General features: G+C 35.2%; 1 protein-coding gene across 2 annotated transcripts; it reads right to left on the bottom strand.

The window, feature by feature from the left end:
* Positions 1-1,791: 1,791 nt before the first annotated feature.
* LOC145816232 (uncharacterized) lies at positions 1,792-18,703 on the bottom strand. Of its 2 annotated transcripts, none has more exons than XM_082912543.1 (3): positions 17,367-18,703; positions 2,204-2,349; positions 1,792-2,119 (listed from the first exon to the last, which is right to left on the bottom strand). In XM_082912543.1, exons 1-2 carry the CDS (start codon positions 18,121-18,123, stop codon positions 2,219-2,221), a joined length of 888 nt encoding a protein of 295 aa, XP_082768669.1. In that variant the 5' UTR covers positions 18,124-18,703; the 3' UTR covers positions 1,792-2,119; positions 2,204-2,218. The 2 variants fall into 2 exon arrangements, with proteins under 2 accessions (XP_082768669.1, XP_082768670.1); XM_082912544.1 differs by having other exon boundaries at positions 1,792-2,148; positions 17,367-18,582.
* Positions 18,704-22,016: the final 3,313 nt, after the last annotated feature.

A 22,016-nucleotide genomic window follows, 5' to 3' on the forward strand; every position in this document is an offset into this window, starting at 1 on the left:
GCATGAGACTGCAAAGAATTAGATCAATGTGATATTTCATGCATAATACTGCAGGGACTCTTCAATGGCTTGATCGCCACCACCAATAACTTGATTTGGATGTTATCTAATACTTTTGCAACAATATTACTTTTGAATTCAAAAGTCAAGCTATTTAATTGATCCCAACAACCAATAATAAGAAAAAATTTATTTAAGAAAACTCACCAGAGAGGTAAATTAAGATAATACCAGTAGTCGGGTATATTACGGTCAACATCAAAAGAATGACCGGCTTGAAAATTTTCACCGTTAAATGTTGTCGTTTCCATAGACCAATTGTACAGACATTAAAAAAATAAAAATAATAAAATACTTCTTCATAATGAAGAAACCCAACAAAGAAAATAATCAAAACCACCACGTGATCGTCATCTATAACAAAAAGCACTCCAGTCGTTGAAGCCAGAGGCCTTTGATGCCCAAAGTTAGTCCTCTTAACATATAAAAATATTTAATAGACAAATTACATAGAGAAAATAATGTACCTTTACCCCTGAGATGTAAATTTATTTATAATAGTTGATCGTTTGCTTAACAAGTAGTTTACGAACTCCAAAAATCGTTTCTCAAACAATCTCTTATTGTTTAAAACTTTTATACCAATAAGATCTCATCTCACAATAAATTCTACTCCACGTATAATATTGTTGTTGTTTTTGATTAGAGTTTGATCACTGCCTTATGCATGATAATCCATAATTATGTCATGACTCTATTGGGAGCCATATATTTCCGTAGTGAATTTTGTTTTTCCACAGTTTATATTGTATAATAGTGCTACCCTATATAAACTCACCCAAAAATATCGCATGTTATGAATTTGAATGTAGCTGAAACGGTTGTACCACTAGGAATTTAAAAGGAGATTTAAGGTTAGAGCTTACGGAGAAACATCAAAAAGAAAAAATATTGTATTGACCTAACTTATTATTCCGTTAACATCCTACTTGGCAGGGAGAAAAAAAATGCAAACCATATTGAGCCAATCTTGTAAAAGTTGCTAGCAAATATTGATATTTTACTCATGTCAAGTCAATCAGAAAAAAAATGTGGGCAAATATTGACTGGAGTAATTATTCAATATTTTTGAACTATCAGCTCAAGATGTTGATATGATGTTTCTAAATCAATAAAAGCACTACTAAGCATATTAATATTATGTGATATTATGAATCAATAAGAACACTAATAATGGGATGAGTAAAACCGATTAGCCCTACCTTTATCGGTTGATTGAGGGACAAGGTCCCAATTCATCTTATTTTGCGTAATTTCATTCGTCATAAGTACCACAATGTATATATCACTGTGCTAACTTTGAAAATATTGAATAATTTTCGGCATTACACACATGGACCAGGATTGTTTCAAAAAATATGTACCCATCTAAAATGCATGTGAACAGGATTGGATCAAATAGTACTGTGGTAGAGAATGTCCCAGTAAAAGAAAGAGAAGCCTAATATGTATTTTGTTCTGAAACTATTCAAATTGCAACATCTAAGAAGACCAAGTCCTGCAGAAGCTGTTGCATGAAGGACCACAGTAAAATTCAAACCAACTGCATTCAGACCAAGGCCATATCAAGTCCTGGGATTCCCTTTCCATCTCTCTGGTCTTAAAAAAAAAAAAAAAAAAAAAAAAAAAAAAAAAAAAAGGCCACGACACCTTCTAAGACATCCATGCTACATAGACAATCAAGAAAAAACAAAAAACAAAAACTAGTTAAATGCAGAACTATCACCAGGATGACAAGTTTTCAAGCAGACCTGGCATCTACCATTGAAACAATGGCCCAAGCATTCATTCACTTGATAATTCTCCTGAATGATTTCCTATTGGAATCACAACAGAGACAAGGAAGAGTACACCAGCAACCACATTTAACTGCCAGTGGTCTTCAACATCCATTGTCAATAAGCAAACATCAATGTTTTGATAATTGTTCAGAAAGGGGTACCAAGTTCAAGTTACTATCAACAAACATGAACCTGTACAAAAAGAAGAGCACATAACTGATAAAACTATATGCTGCATTGATGAAAATTGTTGACATTTCCAGCAGCGCCAACTCGATCTGTTACAAAACAAAACAACAGAACATGTCTAAATTCTTTGTTTCCATGTCTAAATGCATTAGTAAACAGTAATGGACACATACAAGAAATGCTTTCGGTTACTCTCTCCAACCTCTTTCCTTTGGCCTTTCTCTCCAACGGCTTTCTTTTGGCCACTCTCTCCAACCAGTTTCCTTCGGCCCCATCTGTACTGGTTTCTTCTGGCTTTCTCCAGCCTTCACCACCACACCTGAATACAAAAATGTTCCACTTTCAAATGGAGAAGGGAGATTGCATTGTTCAATAGGAGAGTATTTTGTTAATAATTAATTTAATTGCTGAGTGGAAGGTTCTTCCCGTTTGTCGCAAATTAGTGGAGCATAAATCAATTGAAGAGGATGGTATTACTAACTACAGATGCTGAATCTAGAGAACACTGATCAACCAGTGTAATTTCTGAATCAATAAGGTTGTATTTGGATTTATGATTTTGAAATGAATGGATTTAGACACTAATCATTCAAGGAGAATAGCTTAAATTCAGATATAATAGTTTATATATGGATTTCAAGATTGAATTTGAGAGCTTTGTGCCCCTCAAACTGTCACAGTTGTGTTCCTTTACCCTTTAAACTATCAATTTGAACAATTATCCCCTTAAACTACTGACATTAGTTCACTTTATCCTACATCGTTAAAGTGTTTAATATCTTTTGACAGAATATCACATTTTTCGGCACACGTGATTAATTGATGGTGTTCATTCACTTTTTCCCATAGTACAGAGACAAACAGAGAGACAAATATCCAGCTATCATGCAACAAAGCAGGACCAATTGTTTAGAAAATATTTAATAAAACACAAAATACAACCAGCTGTAGCACACAAGTGCGATAATTTAAGGGGGCAAAGTGAATTTTGTTCCAAATAACAATGTAAAATTAGTTTTCCATACGAAGGATTATAATTGTACAATAATCATATTAAAATTCTCTTAAGCTCTATGTATCTCCCTCTTCAGTTTCTCAATCTATCTATGATACTTAAATCTTATGTAATTTTATAAAATCTAGTCCAAAATTCATTTTACCCATTGTGATATGGTCATGGAGCACTTCCCCTCTCATGTTTAAAAATAATAAAAATCCCTCATATGATTTTGGCCATTTTGCATTTTATCTCCCTACCATTACTAATGCCATTCAAATTAACTGACATCATGTCACAATGTGCGAGGTGGTATGGGAAAATAATTTAAATTAAAAGCAAAATACAACATAAATGACAAATATGGCCTTACTTTTAATTTGTTCCCCAAATCAATCTAAAAACCCTAACCCTAGCACTCCCTCCTACCACCTCACAGTGACCAACTACCACCCCCAACCTATGAAGCATGGACACTCCAAAATCGGTGCTGTGGCGGTGTCCGACACACAGACAAGCCGGGGACATGTACTGGACACGCCAGATGGCATGTCCCTTTAATTTAATGATTTTTTTATAGGAGACACGGCGGAGACACGCGTATCCATATCGGGACAAGGCATGGGACACGGCGGGGCTCACTTTTTTTTTTTTTTTGCCTCTTATTTAGTGCTTTTGTGAAGAATATTGTTGGATATGGAATGTTTTTCCCTTCTCGTCTTAGTTCTTATTATCGTTTATTATGACTTTTTTATGAATGGATGATCTATTAATTTGTTTAAATGTAGTGGTTATATTTATTGAATTAAAGTTACTATGTTAGTGTTTGTCAATTTTGATTTAGGATAAATGTCATATGAATCTACATAACACAGAAAAATATATAATTAAAAAAAAAATTTGCCGTGTCCCCCGCCGTATCTGTATCCTCATTTTTTGAAATTGCCGTGTCCCATGTCCTTGTCTATGTCCGTGCTTCATAACCCCCAAAGCATTCAACCACCTCTCGCCACCCCCTCAAATTCTTCACTTGACTATTCAGAAGTGTGGAATAAAAATAGTGTGGGCTATGACACGTCAAAAGAAGACCATAAACTCGTATCCTATTCTTTTAGATTTTTTTCATATCGCCGTATTAGTATCGTATTCGTATCGTACCCGTATCTCGTATCCTTATCCTTATCCTTATCCATGCTTCCTAGGGTATTAGTATAGGTCAACCTCAACAATCTAAACCAAACCCCCACCCAAGTAGTATAGATCAATCCAAACAAACTAGCTGAATCTCTGCCCTACTTGCAGAAGACTATCTAAACAAATCAAGTCGAACCTCTACCCAATTCAAAACAAGGTATAATTCCTAAACGTCATTAGCTTGTTAGAATGCATTAATATTATTATCTGGCATTTCATGAGTCTGATTCTCATTTTATTTCATTATATATCAATGTTGAGGTAGAATTCTCCATATTAACACTAACACTAATAACTCCAATAATTATACATATGTAAATATACATATTATTATATCTACTGTCCCTAGCAAGATCTATAGTAAATACACCTACACGAACTTTTTCAGTCTTTATTTACATTTCAGTACCCTATACATATGTAAATAATACATTATTATTACATCTACCACCCCTAGCAGGATGTATAGTAAATACACTTACTCGGACTTTTTCGGTCTTTATTTATATTTCAATACCACTACAAATTTGGAAATATAGTTTTTGTTATATCAATTGTCCCCAGCAAGAGGTATAGTAAATACACTTGCCCAGACATTTGCGGTCTCTACTTACATTTCTAGCACCTCTATACATATATAAATATACATATTACCATATCTACCGTCCCTCGAAGAATGTATAGTTAATACAACTGCTCGGACTTATTTGGTCTTTTATTTACATTTTCAGCACTATATATGTGTAAATATATATAATATTATATTATTGTTTGTAGCATATTATATAGTACATATATTATTGCCTCAACAAAGATAGAGACCACTAAAAGTGGTGCTCTAAAGCAACCACTAATGATGTGGCATCCACTATTTAAAAAAAAAAAAAAAAAAAAAAAAAAAAAAACAGACACAACACTGTGGCAATGGGTAGTGGTGGCACTAATTAGTGCTCTCACTCATTTTCCATTATTGCCTAGACTTCTGACAAACTAACTACTAATTTATATATTATTATACTTTGTTACCCATACATTGGATTGGGTACATTGATATCAATAACCACTCACTTGCCATTAGGCATATTCATACCAATAACCACCCACTGCCATCAAGCCCACAAGCAGACTAATAAAATCAACACATTCTCATCTCCATTAGCAATAAAATTAACAAACTAACAAACAAATTATTTCAAAAACCAAAGCTTATGCACTCTTAACATGTTTCAGCAAAACATAGGTAAAACAGTATCGAAAAGGCAATGTAGGGTGCCTAACACCTTCCCTACTCGTAACAAGAAACCCCTAAACTCATCTCTTATTCACACAAACCATTAATGATAGTCATTAAAACAAACAGACCCCACAGAAAATATAAAAGTATTGGCTCATTAGAAACCTATTTTCCAAGTGGCCTAACACACCCAAACTCCATGTTAGGTGGCGACTCAAAAATAAATAAATAAATAAATAAATTTCAAGGGTCTAAATAAGGCAATAAAACTAAACAATATTTCCATCGTCGCTATTAAAAACTCAGATTTTCCCCAACAACTAATAAAAGTGAAAATCCAACTGCGACAATGTAATCATATCTAATTAATCATATTGATCCTTCGGATTCATCCTGTATAGCTTCCTTCTTGTAGGCTCCGTATTGTAATCCTTTTGCCTGAACACCTTGTCCTTTGTAGGCTCCGCGTGTCACTTGAGCGCATTGAGTGTTGAGTACTAAAGTTTGTTGCTAATTCTCTCGTTCTCTCTTCTTTTTGATTGCTTCAGTTTTTCTCGCATTTTCTTCTCGTCTTTGTTTCGAACCCTCTTGTGTGATGGTCCTCATATTTATAGAGAGCCATCTACATAATAAGAGATATATCTTCAATTTGAATTTCAAACTTTATGATAATGACGTTTGAATTTAAGCACAATCATATATTTGATTAACTATATTCATCCTCTGCATTTCATCCTTTATAGCTTCCATGTTGTAGGCTTTGTAATGTCATCCTTTGATTGAAAACATTGTCCTACAACCACGTGTCAGTTGAAGATCTTGAATGACATTGACATTATGGTACCTAATCATATATTTCACTAATTGTATAGATCTTCTAGAGATGGTATTTCCACCGTAGGCTCTGAATGTGTTGTCGCTTGACTGAACATGTCATCTTCTTGGTAGACTCCACGTGTCACTTACTTGTATAGGTTGAAAGACTTTAAATTCTAGAGTGTCATCATTTCATCCCATCGAATCTAGAACCTTATCATAAAGAGGAAACATCATTTTGCCCCGAAACTATCACTCAAAAATGAGTTCACCCCTGTTCTTGTAGTAATATCAATTTTACACCTACATTATTCATTTTGGATCAATTTTACTTCTGACGTTAGCTGCCGTTTACAATCAAACAAAAGTTGTTGACGTGACACTAAAATTTCGTTTGAAATTTCATTTTACCCCTAAAAAATCTCTAAAATATCAATTAGACTCCCAAACTTCATTTTATTCAAGGATCTAGTTGATATTTTGGGAATAGTTTGGGGGTAAAATGAAATTTCAAATGAAGTTTGGACGCCACATCAATAACTTCTATTTGATTATAGACAACAATTGACGGTGGAGGTAAAATTGATTCAAAATCGAATAGTTTAAGTATAAAATTGATATTATTAAAAGAATAAGGGTTGAATTGATTTTTGAGTGATAGTTTGGGAGACAAGACGATATTTTATCTATCATAAATTTGGTTGAAATTTATTTGCCAACACCCTTAGAAAGGAATTAACTTCAAGGATTGTTTCAGGTTTGAAAACACTTTGCTAACTTCCTCAATCTCAGACATATCCAGAATCGGCTTCTGTCATGCCAAGAATTTCAAAGATCATATAGGCGGAAACTAATTAATCTAAGCATGATGTTTTTAAGTAAAAACTCTCTTTATTACTTTGTTCATTCTCAAAATCACTTTCGGTAGCGAATTCTCACTCAATTCCAAAAATTAGAGTTATCTCGTAAAATGTACCCAATGGCCTTAGATTGTATGAGGTTGGAAAACATGTCCATTTTTCCTTTATAAAGCCTAACCTAAGTTTAGGTGGCAAACAAAGTGTTTTTGATAAAATTCGACTTGCATTGAGAAGTATGCCGTGTGAGTTTTTGAAATAATTCACTCTTCTAGTTCAAAAACTCAAGTGTTCTCTCACATGCTGAAAATATTCTCACTTGGCGCGTAAACCAACAAAACAAAGTACATCATGCAATAATGAAAATAAATGCCTATGTTATAGGCCCGAAGTTAATTAATACAATAATCCAACAAAAGGTGGCCCAAATTAATCTAGGGTCTATACTTAACAAAACAAACCACTTCCTAACGCTCACACCGACGGGTGTCCATCGGTACCTACACAATGGAGGCGGGGTGAGTATTGAAAATCACCCGAAAGTAATCTCATTTCTTACTACGTAAACATGTTAGTGTCGTAACAAGGAAAATTATATAATGAAATGCCCAATTTTTGGATTAACTAACTTCTTATTAAGTCCATCTTATTTAATTAACTCACACTAGAATAATTAAATAAATAAATAAATTATCCGAAATCAATAACCGCCAACAAGGCGTCAATAACCTACCAACAAGGAAAACACCCAACCTCGCCAACACACACCGTGTCAAAACCGGAAATAAATACATAATAGGTCCTACCCTAATCACGCCTCAGGCTCCCTCCGAGCTGCGTGTCAGAAAAAAAAACTCTATCCTCAACCACCGGAGGCTACTACTTCTCTATATTGTGTAGTGTTTGTTTGGGATTCTAACCTACAGGTAGTTGGATCCACTATCTCCTCAAGTGTACTAGACTACAATATTGGCTGCCTATTACTCGAGCCAAGCCCATAAAATCATTAATACCAAGACGCTCCTAAAAAACAACTAATGCCAACACTAGTTATTTAGTACTTAGTTAGATTCCCACTTTTCGATAGTAATTTCCAACACTTTGCCATTTTTTGTCAACAATGCTCTTAGTGTGAAATGACCAATATGCTCCTAAGGCACAATTTTACCAAATTATCCCTAAAGTATTAATTACCAAAATGCCTTCAAAGCATAAGATTACCACTTTACCCTTCACTAATCCCAAGTTAATTTCCTTAGTGGTATATTTCAATAAAATAATCCAAAATATTCCCAAATGACTATTTTATCCCTAAAAAGTCAAAATGACCTTTTTGCCCTTACAAGTCCCAAATTCATTAAATAATCCAAATAACTCACAAACACAAGTAAAATAATAAAATAGTCATGGAAACATATATTTTAAGAAATTAGTAAGCAAAACTAGGGTAAAAATTATAGGGAAAATAGTAAATCAACTCTAAATCACACCATCTTTTAGACAAACTCATTTTAACTCATGATTAATCTAACTAAATCATTTTCCCCAATTTTTCAACACTTTGAATAATTATTAAAAATTCAAAGGTGTCCAAATCACATGTTCTTTATAAACATTAGTCATCAAACATGCCATAGATTACAGTTTTTGACATTTGAACAAAAAGCCCTAAATTAATGAAATAATACTTTCCATGATTTCAAGATAAGCATGACATTATTGTATTCCAAGCTCATGAAATAGCATAATAAGAATACTTGGAGATTTCAAGACAAAAATCCAACTCTAACTTAAAAGTGTCTCAAGAAGGCATGAATCAACTAAATAACTCATAGTTTAAAACAAAGACACACTAATCATGCTTCCATAGATAAATTCGTGCCATAAATTTTGAAATAAAAATCTAGCATGCTTTCTAAGCAAGAGATGAGAAAAACCCCTACCTCTTTGAAGCTTTAACAACTAAAAAATGAAGGAAAGAGGTTGAAAGCGAGAGATGTTCCAAGAGCTTCACTTGTTCTTCAAGTTCCTCAAAACTAGTCTTCAAACCAAAGCCAAAAATCACTCAATACTCACCAAAAATCTCACGCAAGTGTGTTGATACACTCACAAACCAAAGTATTATAACAATCTAGGACAAACTTGGATCACACTAGGTTTTCTAAAGAGATTTCTAGAGGGAGGATGAGAAAAATCTAGAGAGAGGCGGGGAAGAGAGACCCACGAATTTGAGAGGGGGAAAAGGATTGTTTTTGCTCTTCTTCTTTCTCTTGGAATGAAGACAAGGCTCCAAAAATCTATTGGGCCAAACCCTTGATCAAACACTAATTAAAATACAAATCTAAAGGTCAAGATTTTATCTTCAAGTAAATAAAACAATCCTAACCACACATATTTGAATTGCTTGGGATTATATAGATATAAAAGGCTCACACACATATAATTATGTATTGCACATGTATAGAGATGAATCTTTCCCCTTTGGTGTATTGTAAGAGTGTGTAGGGAAGGAATCTTTCCACCTTGGTTCAGCCAACTAGCTATGGGACACCAAAACATATTCAAAATGTTACAATTTGGGGTTTTGGACTTCCCCCAAAACCCTAGCTCTAATCTGTAAAGCTTGTATAAAGAAATTATACATTTTTTGTACTAGAATTGTATCAAATTCACAGGGTCAACTAAAATAAATAGAACACACATAAATAACACAAAATTAATAATTATCAGGCCTAGAGAATCCATCTCTCTAATCTCATGCCAGTTGGGGCCCTGATGCTTGCAAATCGAGACAATTGTTGCACTACCTTTCTCAATAAGCAATTAAATTCTATTTGTACAGGATTGAGCATATGATCATATTAACACACTCTACTAGGCCCAGAGAGTTTGTCCCTTGAGTACCGGGCTGGCTCGAGAATCAATGCATGCAAGCCAAGACAATCAGTTGTGTCAAAAATTAACCGACGGAGGTCTAAATTGAAATGAATAGAGAAACTTATGAGCTTAATTATAATTAATTAAACTTAATTAATGCTTGATTATATTAAATAAAAGTTTCAATTTTTCCTGATCGTTACAGCTTCCCAATGAAGGAATCCTTCTAGGAGACGTAAGAAACATTAGAAGGGAGAAAAAATAGTTGGGTTGTACCGAATTGCCTCACAAACTGGGCTGCATTGTAATACTCCACACAACATTTATTGTCCTTAGGAGTGAAACATAGTCCATATGGAAGGTCTCTAGAAATGAGGAAGCTGGCCCAAACATTCTTATGATTAAGATCAAATTTTGGAGCTTGGGTAGGGAGGAGGTTGTAACCAAAAGGGAGCACACACGGGAAAGGGATCCAAAGTTTGCTCTCAAATGTTACCATCTCTTGGTATAAGAAGGTAAAGCACTTCTCAAAAGAAAATCCCTTTGGTTCAACTTCCTGAACAGAAAGTCCAAAACACTTTGGTTTAGCATTTGATGAAGAGAGATGAAGACGAAATTCAAGAAACTAGGCCTATCACACCCCGATTTTCAAAAATAAATTAGGCGGAAACTAATTAACCTAAGCGTGAGATTTTTAAGTAAAAACTCTCTTTATTACTTAGGTGTTGTTTGGCATGTGCTAAAATAGCACATGCTATTTTAGCACATACTTTTATTTGGGCCGCAATCATCTTATTTGGGTCATATCACTTCAACCCCAATTCACATTTTACATTTTTTCGTAAAAAATCAAAAGTATATTAATCTAGGACTTCCCAAATAACCCCTAAGTTCATTCTCGAAAGCACTTTCCTTATCCAATTCTCATTAAATTCTCAAAAATAAGGTTTGCCTCGTAAAACATGCCCAATGGCCTTAGATTAAACGAGTTTGGAAAATGTGTCAATTTTTCTTTTATTGAGCCTAACTTAACTTTAAGTGACAAAACGAGGTGTTTTTGATAAAATTTGACTTGCATTGGGAAGCGTGCTACTTGATAGTTTTGGAAATAAATCACCTTTTAAGTTCAAAAGCTCTAGTGTTTTCTCACATACTAAACACATTCTCACTTGGCACACAAACCAATAAAATGAAGTATGTCATGCAATAATGTAAAGAAATGTTTAAATTACAGACCCAAAATTAATTCATAAATAATCTGACAAAAAGGTAAAAAAGACACATAGGCCCAATGTTAACCTAGGGTCTAAACTTATCAAAGTAAACTACGTCCCGCCGCTCACGCCGGCAAGGGTCCATCACTATCTACACAATGCAGGGGAGTGAGTATTGACACTCACCCAAAAGTAATCTCATTTCTTACTAAAGTAAGCATGTTAGTGTCATGACAAGTAAAATTATACAATAAAATGCCCAATTTATGGATTAACTTAATCTTATTAGGTCCATCTTACTTAATTAACTCACTAAAATAATTAAATAAAAGAAATAATCTGAAATCAATAATTGCCAATAGGGCGTCAACAACCTACCAACAGGGCAATAAACCTGGCCTTACCAACACATACTGTGTTCAAGCCATAAATAAGTACATAACGGGTTCTACCCTTATCACGCCCCAGGCTCCCTCCGAACTACATGCCAAAAACAAACTCCATCCTCAACCACCGGAGGATATCACTCTAAATTACGCAGTGTTTAGGGGTCTTAACCGGCAGATAGATGGATCCACTATCTCCCTCAAGCATACTGGACAACAATACTGGCTATAAGCCTATAACCCAGGCCAAGCCCCTAAAATTGATAATACAGGGACACACCCAAAAAACAACCAAGTGTAGTAAATATCAATATCAATTATTTAATGCTTAGACCTCGTTTGACAACAAGCTATTTTAGTAACTTTTTGACTTTTTGGTTAAAATATGAGGTAAAAAATACTAGCAAATTTTAAATTACTTTTTGGTTTTGTACGAAAAGATGTGCAAATAGTAGAGAAAAAAGAGAATCTTTAACTTTCTGGTATAAGTTATAGGCTTTTTGATTTTTTTAGTAACTTTTTGACTTTTAAACTAAAAGTGTTGCATGCCAAACGAAGCCTTAGTTAGATTTCCACTTTTTCAGAGTATTTTCCACCACATGGGACATTTTTTGTCAACAATACTCTTTCTAGCCAATTTTACCAGTTCCTTACCCTAGCCCTATTTCCTAAGCTTCCGTTTCAAACTTTTACCTAGTTAGCAAATTCTCAGCTGCATGCTATTTGTTTGCCTTGTAACACTAATGACACCCCATTGGCTATGTGTGAAATGACAAAAATGTCCCCAAGGACCCAAATTACCAAAATACCCTTAAGGGTCAAATTACAATTACGTCCCTAAGGCATGATTGACCTAAATACCCCTAAGGCATAACCTACCAAATTATCCTCAAATCAAAAATTATCAAAATGCCCTCAAGACATCATTTACCATTACCCCAATTAATCCCAAGTTAATCACTTATATGATAAATTCAAGAATTTCACCCAAATTACTTCTAATGGACTAATTTACCCTTAAGTGGCCAAATTATTTTTAATCCCAAGTTAATTTACCCTTAAGTGGCCAAAATTACCATTTTAGCCCTTAATAGTCTCTAAAATCGTTAAATAATCCAACAAATCCATTAAAGTAAATCAAACATTAAAATAATCATAGGAACATATTTATTTAAGAAACTAGTATGCAAAACTTGTTAGAAAAATAGCAAACCTCAATCAAATCAAACCATCTTTTTAACTAAGCTATTCAATCCCATGATTAGTATAACTACATTATTTTCTCCTAGTTTCCAACACTTTGAAGATTTCACAAAAATCCAAAGTTGTCCAAAAATTATGTTCTTTACAACAAAAGTCTTAGAATATGATATATATAACACTTTTTGATGTTTGAACAAAAAGCCCCAAATTTATTAAATATTGTATCTCATGAAATTAAATGAAACATGACAACATTATACTCTAAATTCATGAAGTCAACCAACTAAAACACATTTCAAGTTCAGAATATAAAAATCTAACTTTAACTCAAAAACTAATTCAAAGTTCCGTAAACTAACATGTGTATTTTGTGGATTTAAATCAAAACAATTTAAATCATACTATTCATACCAAATCATGCCATAAAGTCATGAAATCAAAAGGTTAATTTGAAACAAACCCTAGCATGTTGTTCTAAAAAGAAAATGAGAGAGCCCCTACATTTACTTGAAGATTTTTCAATACAAATAATGAGGAAATGAGTTAGCAAAGGTGAATGCTCTAAGAACACCAAGAACACACCAAGCCTTGAAGCTTTGATCTTCAAATCCAACACCAAAGTGTGTTTTCAAGCTCACAAGGCACTCTCTAAGTGTTTGTTTGTGATTTCTAGTTCACAAAATCACCCAAGGTTCAATAATGGTGGAACTAGGGTTAGAGTTTTAAGAGTATGCGACGAAGAAGATGAAGAAAACCAAAAATTATGGAGGATGAGAGAGCTCTCAATTTGGGGAGGGAAATAGAGGGAACTTGTCTTCTCTTTCTCTCTCTCTAACCTTTGTATAACTCTTGCAAAAGATGACAACTTAACCGCCTAATTAATCCAACTTAAACTTTAATCCAAAGGCCAAAAATACATCTAGTTATAATGAACTCAATCACAACCCACCATTTTCAATTCCATACAATTATACATAGGCTAAATTACACTTTGCCCACCCTTATGTTCGGTCACTTTTCCACTTTAGCCTTTAAAGTTTGTTTTTCCCACTTTGGCCCTTCATGTTTCAAGTTTTTCCAGTTTACTCTTAAAGTTGACGTTTGTTAAAAATTAGACAGAAAACGACACATTGACAATCACGTGGCATAATAATATTTTGTTATATATAACTCACACACCTCTTAAACAAACTCAAATCTCAATATAATAATATATTTTTTATGTTATGTGACAGTTATCGTGGCATTTTCTATCTAATTTTAAACATAAGTTAGCTTTAGGAGTAAATTGAGAAAAACTTGATACATGAAGAGCCAAAGTGGGGAAAAACAAATTTTAAGGGTCAAAATGAGAAAGTGGCCAAACATGAAAGGGGCAAAGTGTAATTTACCCATTGTACATATATTATAGGGTTATATATGCTAAAATGTGATTGGCACAACAAATGATGCCTCCTTTCCTCTTCATGACTTGTGTAAGTAAAGGAGCAAAGTGCAAGGAAAGGGTATAAAGAGGAAAAAGAAGAGAAGAGGAAAGAGAGGAGGCTGGTTGGTTGACGCCTCTTGGACTAATTTTTATTCATTTTGCATTATTTAAGGGTTTTGGGCTTCCCTCCAAAGCCCTAGCTCAAATCTGTGAAGTTTGGATACAAAAATTATACATTTTTTGTACTAAAATTGCATGAAATTTGCAGATATAACTACAATAAATAAAGCATACATAAATAACAAAAAAATAATAATTACTGGGCTCAGAGAGCCATCTCTTGAGTCTCAAATCAGATCGATCTTGCATGTGCACATAACGAGACAAATTGTGCATTGGAATTCCTAATTCACCAAAATGTCTCTAAGATATTAAATAATACTGTGTTAACATATTAACATCTAACACCAGATTTGGAGAGTCCATCTCTCGAACCTCGTGCCAATTTAGGCCTAAGTACATGCAACTCAAGACTATTGTTGCATTGCCTTTCTCAATAAGCAATTAAATTATAATTTAACAAGATCAACCCTATAGTCACATTAACATCATCTATTGGAACCAGAGGGTCTATCCCTTGGACCCCAGGTCGGCTCGGGATTTGGTGCACGCAAACTAAGATAATTGGGTGCATAGAAAGTTAACCAACAGAGGTCTAAACTAAAATAAATAGGGAAACTTGTGGGCTTAATTAAGATTAATTAAACTTAATTGGGGCACAATTATAAAAATTAAAAGTTTAAATTTTTTCCGGTCATTACAAGGCACAAAACCAGAGTAGAAGAAACCATAAGGGTCCAACTCTGCTAGTAAATTAGGGCGGTGTTTGGGAAGCCAAATTTGAGCCTTTTTGGCTAAAATTCACAAAAAGACAAAATATGTTAAAATAGCCAATAAGACAAAATGTCACATCAAACCCATAATCATTTCACTTTTTCTCTCACAAACATAACATCCAACTACAAAAAAATCTAATATTCTTCCCAAATACAAAAATTTTAGCTTAATAAAATAGCCAAAAACTAAAATAACCCACTAAAATAGCCAACTTCCAAACGAGGCCTAGGAATCTACCAACTCTTTTAAGCTTCTATAGAGGTGGGCAAGGACCAATGGCGCTAGGGTTAACTTTCATCCAGCAGAAAAGGACTTCGTGAGATCAGAGTCTTTGGTGACTTCGTTGGATGAGACACAAAAGATGAATTTGGTCAACCAATAGATGAGGAAAGATATGTGCTCTCCTCTCCTTGGTAACTTCAATATCTTCCTTTTTCTTCTGAGAAAGGAAATACCCATAGGAAAGGTCTTTCCTGCTGGGCTAGAAGAAGGAGATACTCTTATCGCAGATCAAGGCATTAGCCTCCTCTGCATGAGGACGAAGGCCATCAATGACACCTAAATCTTGCAAGGTAGAGGCCATTATTCCAAATCTAAAGTGGAAGAAGTTAGTAGTTACAGGCCAGAAATCACAAGCAGCAAGCCTTTATCAAGTTTCAGAGTAGAACCGAACGGCTTAACATAATGATGTTGTGAATGACAATCTCCTTCCAACGAGAGGCCGTGACAGCAGCCACTCTATCTAGCCATTCTACATACCCATAATTGGCTTGAGGCCACAGTTGAATAGGCGAACCCAAGCATATCCCTCCCAATCTGGTGTGTTTACAGAAGCGAAAGGAAGATAACTCTCTATCCAAGGATAATAATGGCTCAAGTATGGAGGATTCTAATTCTTGAAAGTTAGGGCCAAATCCACATTGAGACTGAGAAGCAGATGGGACCAAGGGAAGAGTGGGGATCAAATGCTCCAAGAAAATAGGTGGTTCTTTCTCTCTTAAGAGACCCACGCTTTTAGGGTCCTTTGCTACAGCGGTAGATCTTTTGGTAGCCCTGGGAAAGCAAGCTCAAACTATGGCATTAGAAGAAAGTAAGTTGTGAGGAAAAGAATGAAATATTTATAAGGATGTGATGGGAAGTAGATGATAAGACATGTTTGAATTCAACTTCAAAATGGAAAGCCATGTCTTGGCCACCACTTGGAAGTCTAGCAAGGCTAGACATCAAATCAATAAGGATTCCAGCAGTATTTATTGCTTAAAAGAGGCTTTCCATTGTCCAAGCACTCCTCTTTAATCAAGAAGAGTACTCAAGGAAAAGCACACACACACCCGTGAAGCCATACTTCCTATATATATAGGTTCTTGAACCGACTTTGGAGGTCAGTTTCTATACAAGAAAAATCCTAGAAGCCTCCAATAGAGGAGGTGATTGAAACTTCTAGATTATTACTTTTCAGCCACGAATTTATTAGGCAAAATCTAGAGAATTAGTGTTGACTCTCAATGGGAAGAACTGTAGCATCAGTCTTTACATTAGCAGGGCAAATGGAACTGAACAATTACCCCTAAAGTTTTAACAATGACAACCACTCACCTCTAGCAGGGCAAATGGCACTGAACACTTACCCCTAAAGTTATAACAATGACAACCACTCACCCCATGCATTTGAAATTAAACACACTTTTCATATGCCATGGTTATCTGTCTCTCTCGAATAGAATTGCCTTGACATAAAGATTTCATCAGCTGCTACACTTGGAAATGGAAAATTTGATTTTAACTCACTTGGTTTTGTCTGCATACAATTCTTTTAATAACAATGCTAGGTGGAGGTTGGCTGCACAAATGGCTCGAAATTTGTCTTGTCGGTCGTCCGGGCGGACGTCCAGTGAGAAGGCTCACAGCCGCGGTCAACAAAGGTGACATCCGCCGTGGACAATTTTTCACCCAGTTGACGTCCAGTGCACACCCATTCGGGCCATTCGAGCCCCTCTTTTCGAGCCCTCAACCATTTCTGTTTTTTAAAATTCCAAGCTAACTACTAATAAAATGTAATATTATAATGTTCAACACATTGTTTATTCACAGCATGTGTTCTGAGTTTACTTGCTACACAATTGCAATATAAGGGCATTCTTAAAGTAGCTAATAACTTCAAAACCTCATAGTTAAACAAAACAAAGAGCATTGGGAAAGCTTCGAATTATATACAGGAACAGTATCAATACTTACCTGATCTCAAAGCAACACTGACACCAGAAGATTCACCTTTTCTAACCCATACCAAGTTTGAATCTCTTGGCTTCTGCAGTTTCTGGCTATGGAACTTTCCAGAAACCTTATCGCACTTCCCAGACGATCTTCCATGGCCTCCTTTCCCACCACTCAGTGAAAGATCATCCAATTTCCGTCCGATTTCCACTGATCGATCAACCGGGACTTTCTTCTCCCCATCCATAACATTCACCAGCAAATTGTTGGCATTTCGCTTGATTTCACTGGTATTCACCTCTTTTTCACCTTTCCCCTCATTCACAACCACCGGAATCTTCTTCTCAGCTCTGGTTTGGTCTTCCTCCTTGCTAGGTTTTCTCTTCTTCTTCGACTTATTTTTAGTCGATTCATCGATTTTCCGTTCCTCATCATGAACCACAATCGGTCCGATTAGCAATTCCTCCGCCTTCTTCTCGCTCACTCCGGTCGTTCTAGAACTTTTCTCCGATTGATTCCCGCGATTCACGTTAAACCGCCGACGAGGCACAGTGTTCGTCTTGTTGCTTCTCTCAACATTCTCGTGATGCCTCTTCATCTGATCCTCGAGTTCTTCACGCTTTCGTTCCTGTTCTTCTTTCTCTCTCTGCTTCCGCTTTTCTTCCTCCTCACTCTCGGCCTGCTTTCGCTGCTGTTCTTTGAGCCATCGCTCTTGGAGTTGAACCAGGGTAACGTAGTTCGAAGGCAGCGAAGAATTCCTTTTCCCATCCACATCCATTGAGATTCAAAACGAAGTACGATGATAGATTCAAGAAATTAGAACAATAGAGATGAATGTTGCATAGAACGCACAAAGAAACATACAAATAGGCTTTATGGTGATAGTGAGGAGATTGAAAAGAAGTTTCTTTCAAAGGAGAGGAAGAAATGGAAGAACTGTAACTCCGAGTCCATATTAGTCCTGCTTTCCTTTCTTGCAGGATACGAATACAGCGATAAAGTGTAACTGATGCCTGTGTGTCGGGGTTTGTTTGGTTGAGGATGTGAGATGCACTTTAAGAATAAAAATGGGTAGCTCGAGGTTATCGTGGCTCGATTGTCGCAAATTGTAAAACCACGTCGTTTTTTTTTTTTTTTTTTTTTTTTTTTTCACGGTCCTGCCATTGCCTCCGTCACGCTGCCATCGCCTCTTCTCTCTTCCTTCTCTCTTCTCTTTTTTCTCTTCCCTTTTTCTCTCTGTTTCAAAGAAGAGAGGAAAAAAAAAAACTTCCTGTTTCAGAGAAAAGAGAGCAGAAAAACCAAAAATAAACAAAAATAAAATAAAATGACGTCGTTTTACATTTCGGGACAATCGAGCCACGATAACCTCAACCTACCAATCTTTACTCGCAACGAAATAGATAAACGACAATGCTACGTAGCTCAAACTTTGTGGCTCAAAAGTGGCTCAAATGGCCAAAACGACGTCGTTTTGAGTACAGAACAACATAAAAATGGCCAAAACGACGTCGTTTTGGCCATTTGAGCCACTTTTGAGCCACAAAATTTGAGCTACGAGACATTTTTCATAGATAAAAGAGAGGATGTTGATTCGCAAAATCAGCCCATTTGTCCTTTTATTTTGTTATTATTAGCCTATCACCGTGTTATGCATGGAATAATTATAAATATTTAGATTTTTTTAGATTTTTTTTAATATATAAATTATATTTTTTTAAGATTTTTTATAAAAATAATTTAACAATTTTATCACTGACCATAGTGTATGAAAGAAATTAAAAAGGGTACTGCAGTAACTATACACAGATTGTATCTATAGTTATTTGTATAAGAGGATTTTAAATGCTGATTAGAAGATTTTGACCAAATCAATGAATACAGGCATGTGGATTGAAAAAAATTAATAAATGCTGATCAGGGGATTTTGACCAAATCAATAAGTGCTAAGTTTTTTTTTAATAAAAAATTTAAAAAATTCAGATTGAGATATTGAAACTCCCACAGACCTTGGGGTTAAAAACCCCCTTTTGCTTAAAAACTCTCTTGAGTGTTTATATTTATCTAACTTCAATTATATTAAAAAATCAAATTATAAACAAAAGGAGATAACTTCACTCATACAAATCACATTTTTTTTAATGCTATCTAATTACAATCACATTATTCTCATAATAAAAAAAAATAATTGAAAAAAAGAACCATTAAAATAGTAAATAAAAAGATTATTTAGAAACATTGAACAAACTATAATCACATTTTTCTTTTTATAAGTGTTTATGTTTATATAATTTTAATCATATTAAAAAAATCAAATTATAAATAAAAAGAGATAACTTCAATCATACGAATTATATTTTTTTAATGATATCTAATTACCATTATATTTTTCTCGTAACCTTCTATTCCCGATTTCACCCATTACTGGTACAAAGTCGTCTTCTATAACCTTCTATTCCCTCTGTCTAAATACTCGAGTGAGCCTACGCTTTCGTTTCGATTAAAAGTAGGGGTTAAAATAATTATACAGAATAAGATAGGTTATTTTAAGGGCAAATTAAATTAATAGTTTCTATAGTTTAGAATTTGTGTTATTTTGGTTCCGCATTTTTTAATTGTGACACATTTGATTCAAAATTTTGAATTTTGTTCTAAATAAGGACAATTAAATGTACTATTGCATAATTTTAAGGACAAAATCGTCAATTTGATAAAATATAAACTAATTTAATAAAAATAAATTTCAAAAAAATATTTTTGAATATTTAAAAATTATTTCTACCCACTAAAGAAAAAATTATGTAAAATTGATAAATATTTTAGACATTTATATATTTATTTGTTTATATCAAATTAATTTTTATTATGTGTTTGGATGGTGATCATGTAATGATTAGTTTTTATTTTCATTAAATTAGTTTTTATTTTTTCAAAAGTCAAATATGGCGACAATTTTAATATCATTATTAAACCAATCCATTAAATCAAAAATCCAAAACTAAAAACATTTCATATATATTAAATATATCGATTACATATTATAATCTTAACAATCATCCATTACATGATCATTATTCAAACACATAATAAAAATTAATTTTGTAAAATAAATAAATAAATAAACGTGTAAAAAATTTATCAATTTTACATGATTTTTATCTTTGATGGGTAGAAATAATTTTTTAAAATTTTAAAATATTTTTTTGACATTTATTTTTGTCAAATTAGTTTATATTTTATTAAATTGACGATTTTGCCCTTGAAATTAAACAATGGTCTCTTCAATTGTCCTTATTTGAAACAAGATTCAAAATTCAGGATCGAATGTGTCACAATTGAAAAGTCAGAGACCAAACTGACACGGACCCCAAACTATAAGGATTGTTAGGGTAATACACCCTTATTTTAATTAGGAATGGCAACGAGGCGGGGCGAGGCTGAGGATCACCCTCCCCGTCCCCGATCCCCGAAGCTGCAAAACTCCCCGTCCCCGTCCCCAATCCCCGGCGGGGAATCCATCACTCCTCCCACCCCCGCCTCCTAACAGGGATCGGGTTTCCCCGACCCCGGAAAATCCCCGTAACTCTCTCTCTCTCTCTTTCTCTGTTTTTAGCTCTCTCTCAATAATAAATCATCAACAACGACATGATTTTCATCAACAACAACAACATCATTTTCATTAACAACATCATCACAAAAAAAAAAAAAAAGAAGAAACAGAGTCGGAGAGACACACACACACACATATACACACATACATGAGATCTGAGATATGAGAAAAAGGATATCGGCTCGGCGGTGGCGGTAGCGGTAGCGGTGGCGGTGGCCGGATATGCTTAGATCTGCTGTGGCGGAGGGAGGAGGAGGCGGTGAGAGGCCACGGAGGAGGAGGAGGCGATGAGAGGCCACGGAAGAGGAGGAGGAAGCGACGGAGAAGGAGGTGGCGAGAGGCGATCCGGCTGCGGAGGAGGAGACGACGAAGCCATCGCCGACTGCGGAGAAGGAGACTACGACGCCGTCGCCGACTACGCCATCGAAGGAGGAGGAGACGAAGAGAAGAGAGAGAGTGAGAGAAAGAGAGAGAGAGACAGATCAGACGGGCGAGTGAGAGAGACATATCAGAGGAGAGAGTGAGAAGAGAGAGAGAGATAAAATGAAAGACAGATCAGGGGCATTAGAATTAGTAAAGGGACTTTATATGTATATATATGAATGAATGAATGGAGGGTATAACAGTAATTTTATTTCGGGGAGAACACGGGGTCGGGGACGGGGCCAGGGACAGGCCGGGTCCAAGGCTGTCAAAGCTATCCCCGTCCCCGGCCCGGAACTATTCGGGGATTCAATTTCAAATACCATCCCCGGCCCGTCAGGGGTATTTTTCGGGAAAAAACCACTCTTATCGGGGACGGGGGGTCGGGTCCCCGTCGGGCCGGGTTTAAATTGCCATCCCTACGCTCGAGCGGGTAGTGCCTTGTTATTGTGTCTTCGCGTTCGAATTTACGTGCCTGACGCTCGAGCATCAAACTCTCCGCTTGAGCGCACTGTACGTATATCAGATCGCGAAAGCGACTTTTTAAATCACTTTTTCTGTCCTTTCTCTCTCTAAAACTTTCCAAAACCCTAAGTTGAGAGCTTCTCTCTCTAAAATACTCTCTCTCTCTACATTTTGAC

Source organism: Camellia sinensis, unplaced genomic scaffold (genome assembly GCF_055761805.1).
Source record: "Camellia sinensis isolate YWXY unplaced genomic scaffold, ASM5576180v1 Unanchor3, whole genome shotgun sequence".
In the NCBI taxonomy this organism is placed as follows: Eukaryota; Viridiplantae; Streptophyta; class Magnoliopsida; order Ericales; family Theaceae; genus Camellia; species Camellia sinensis.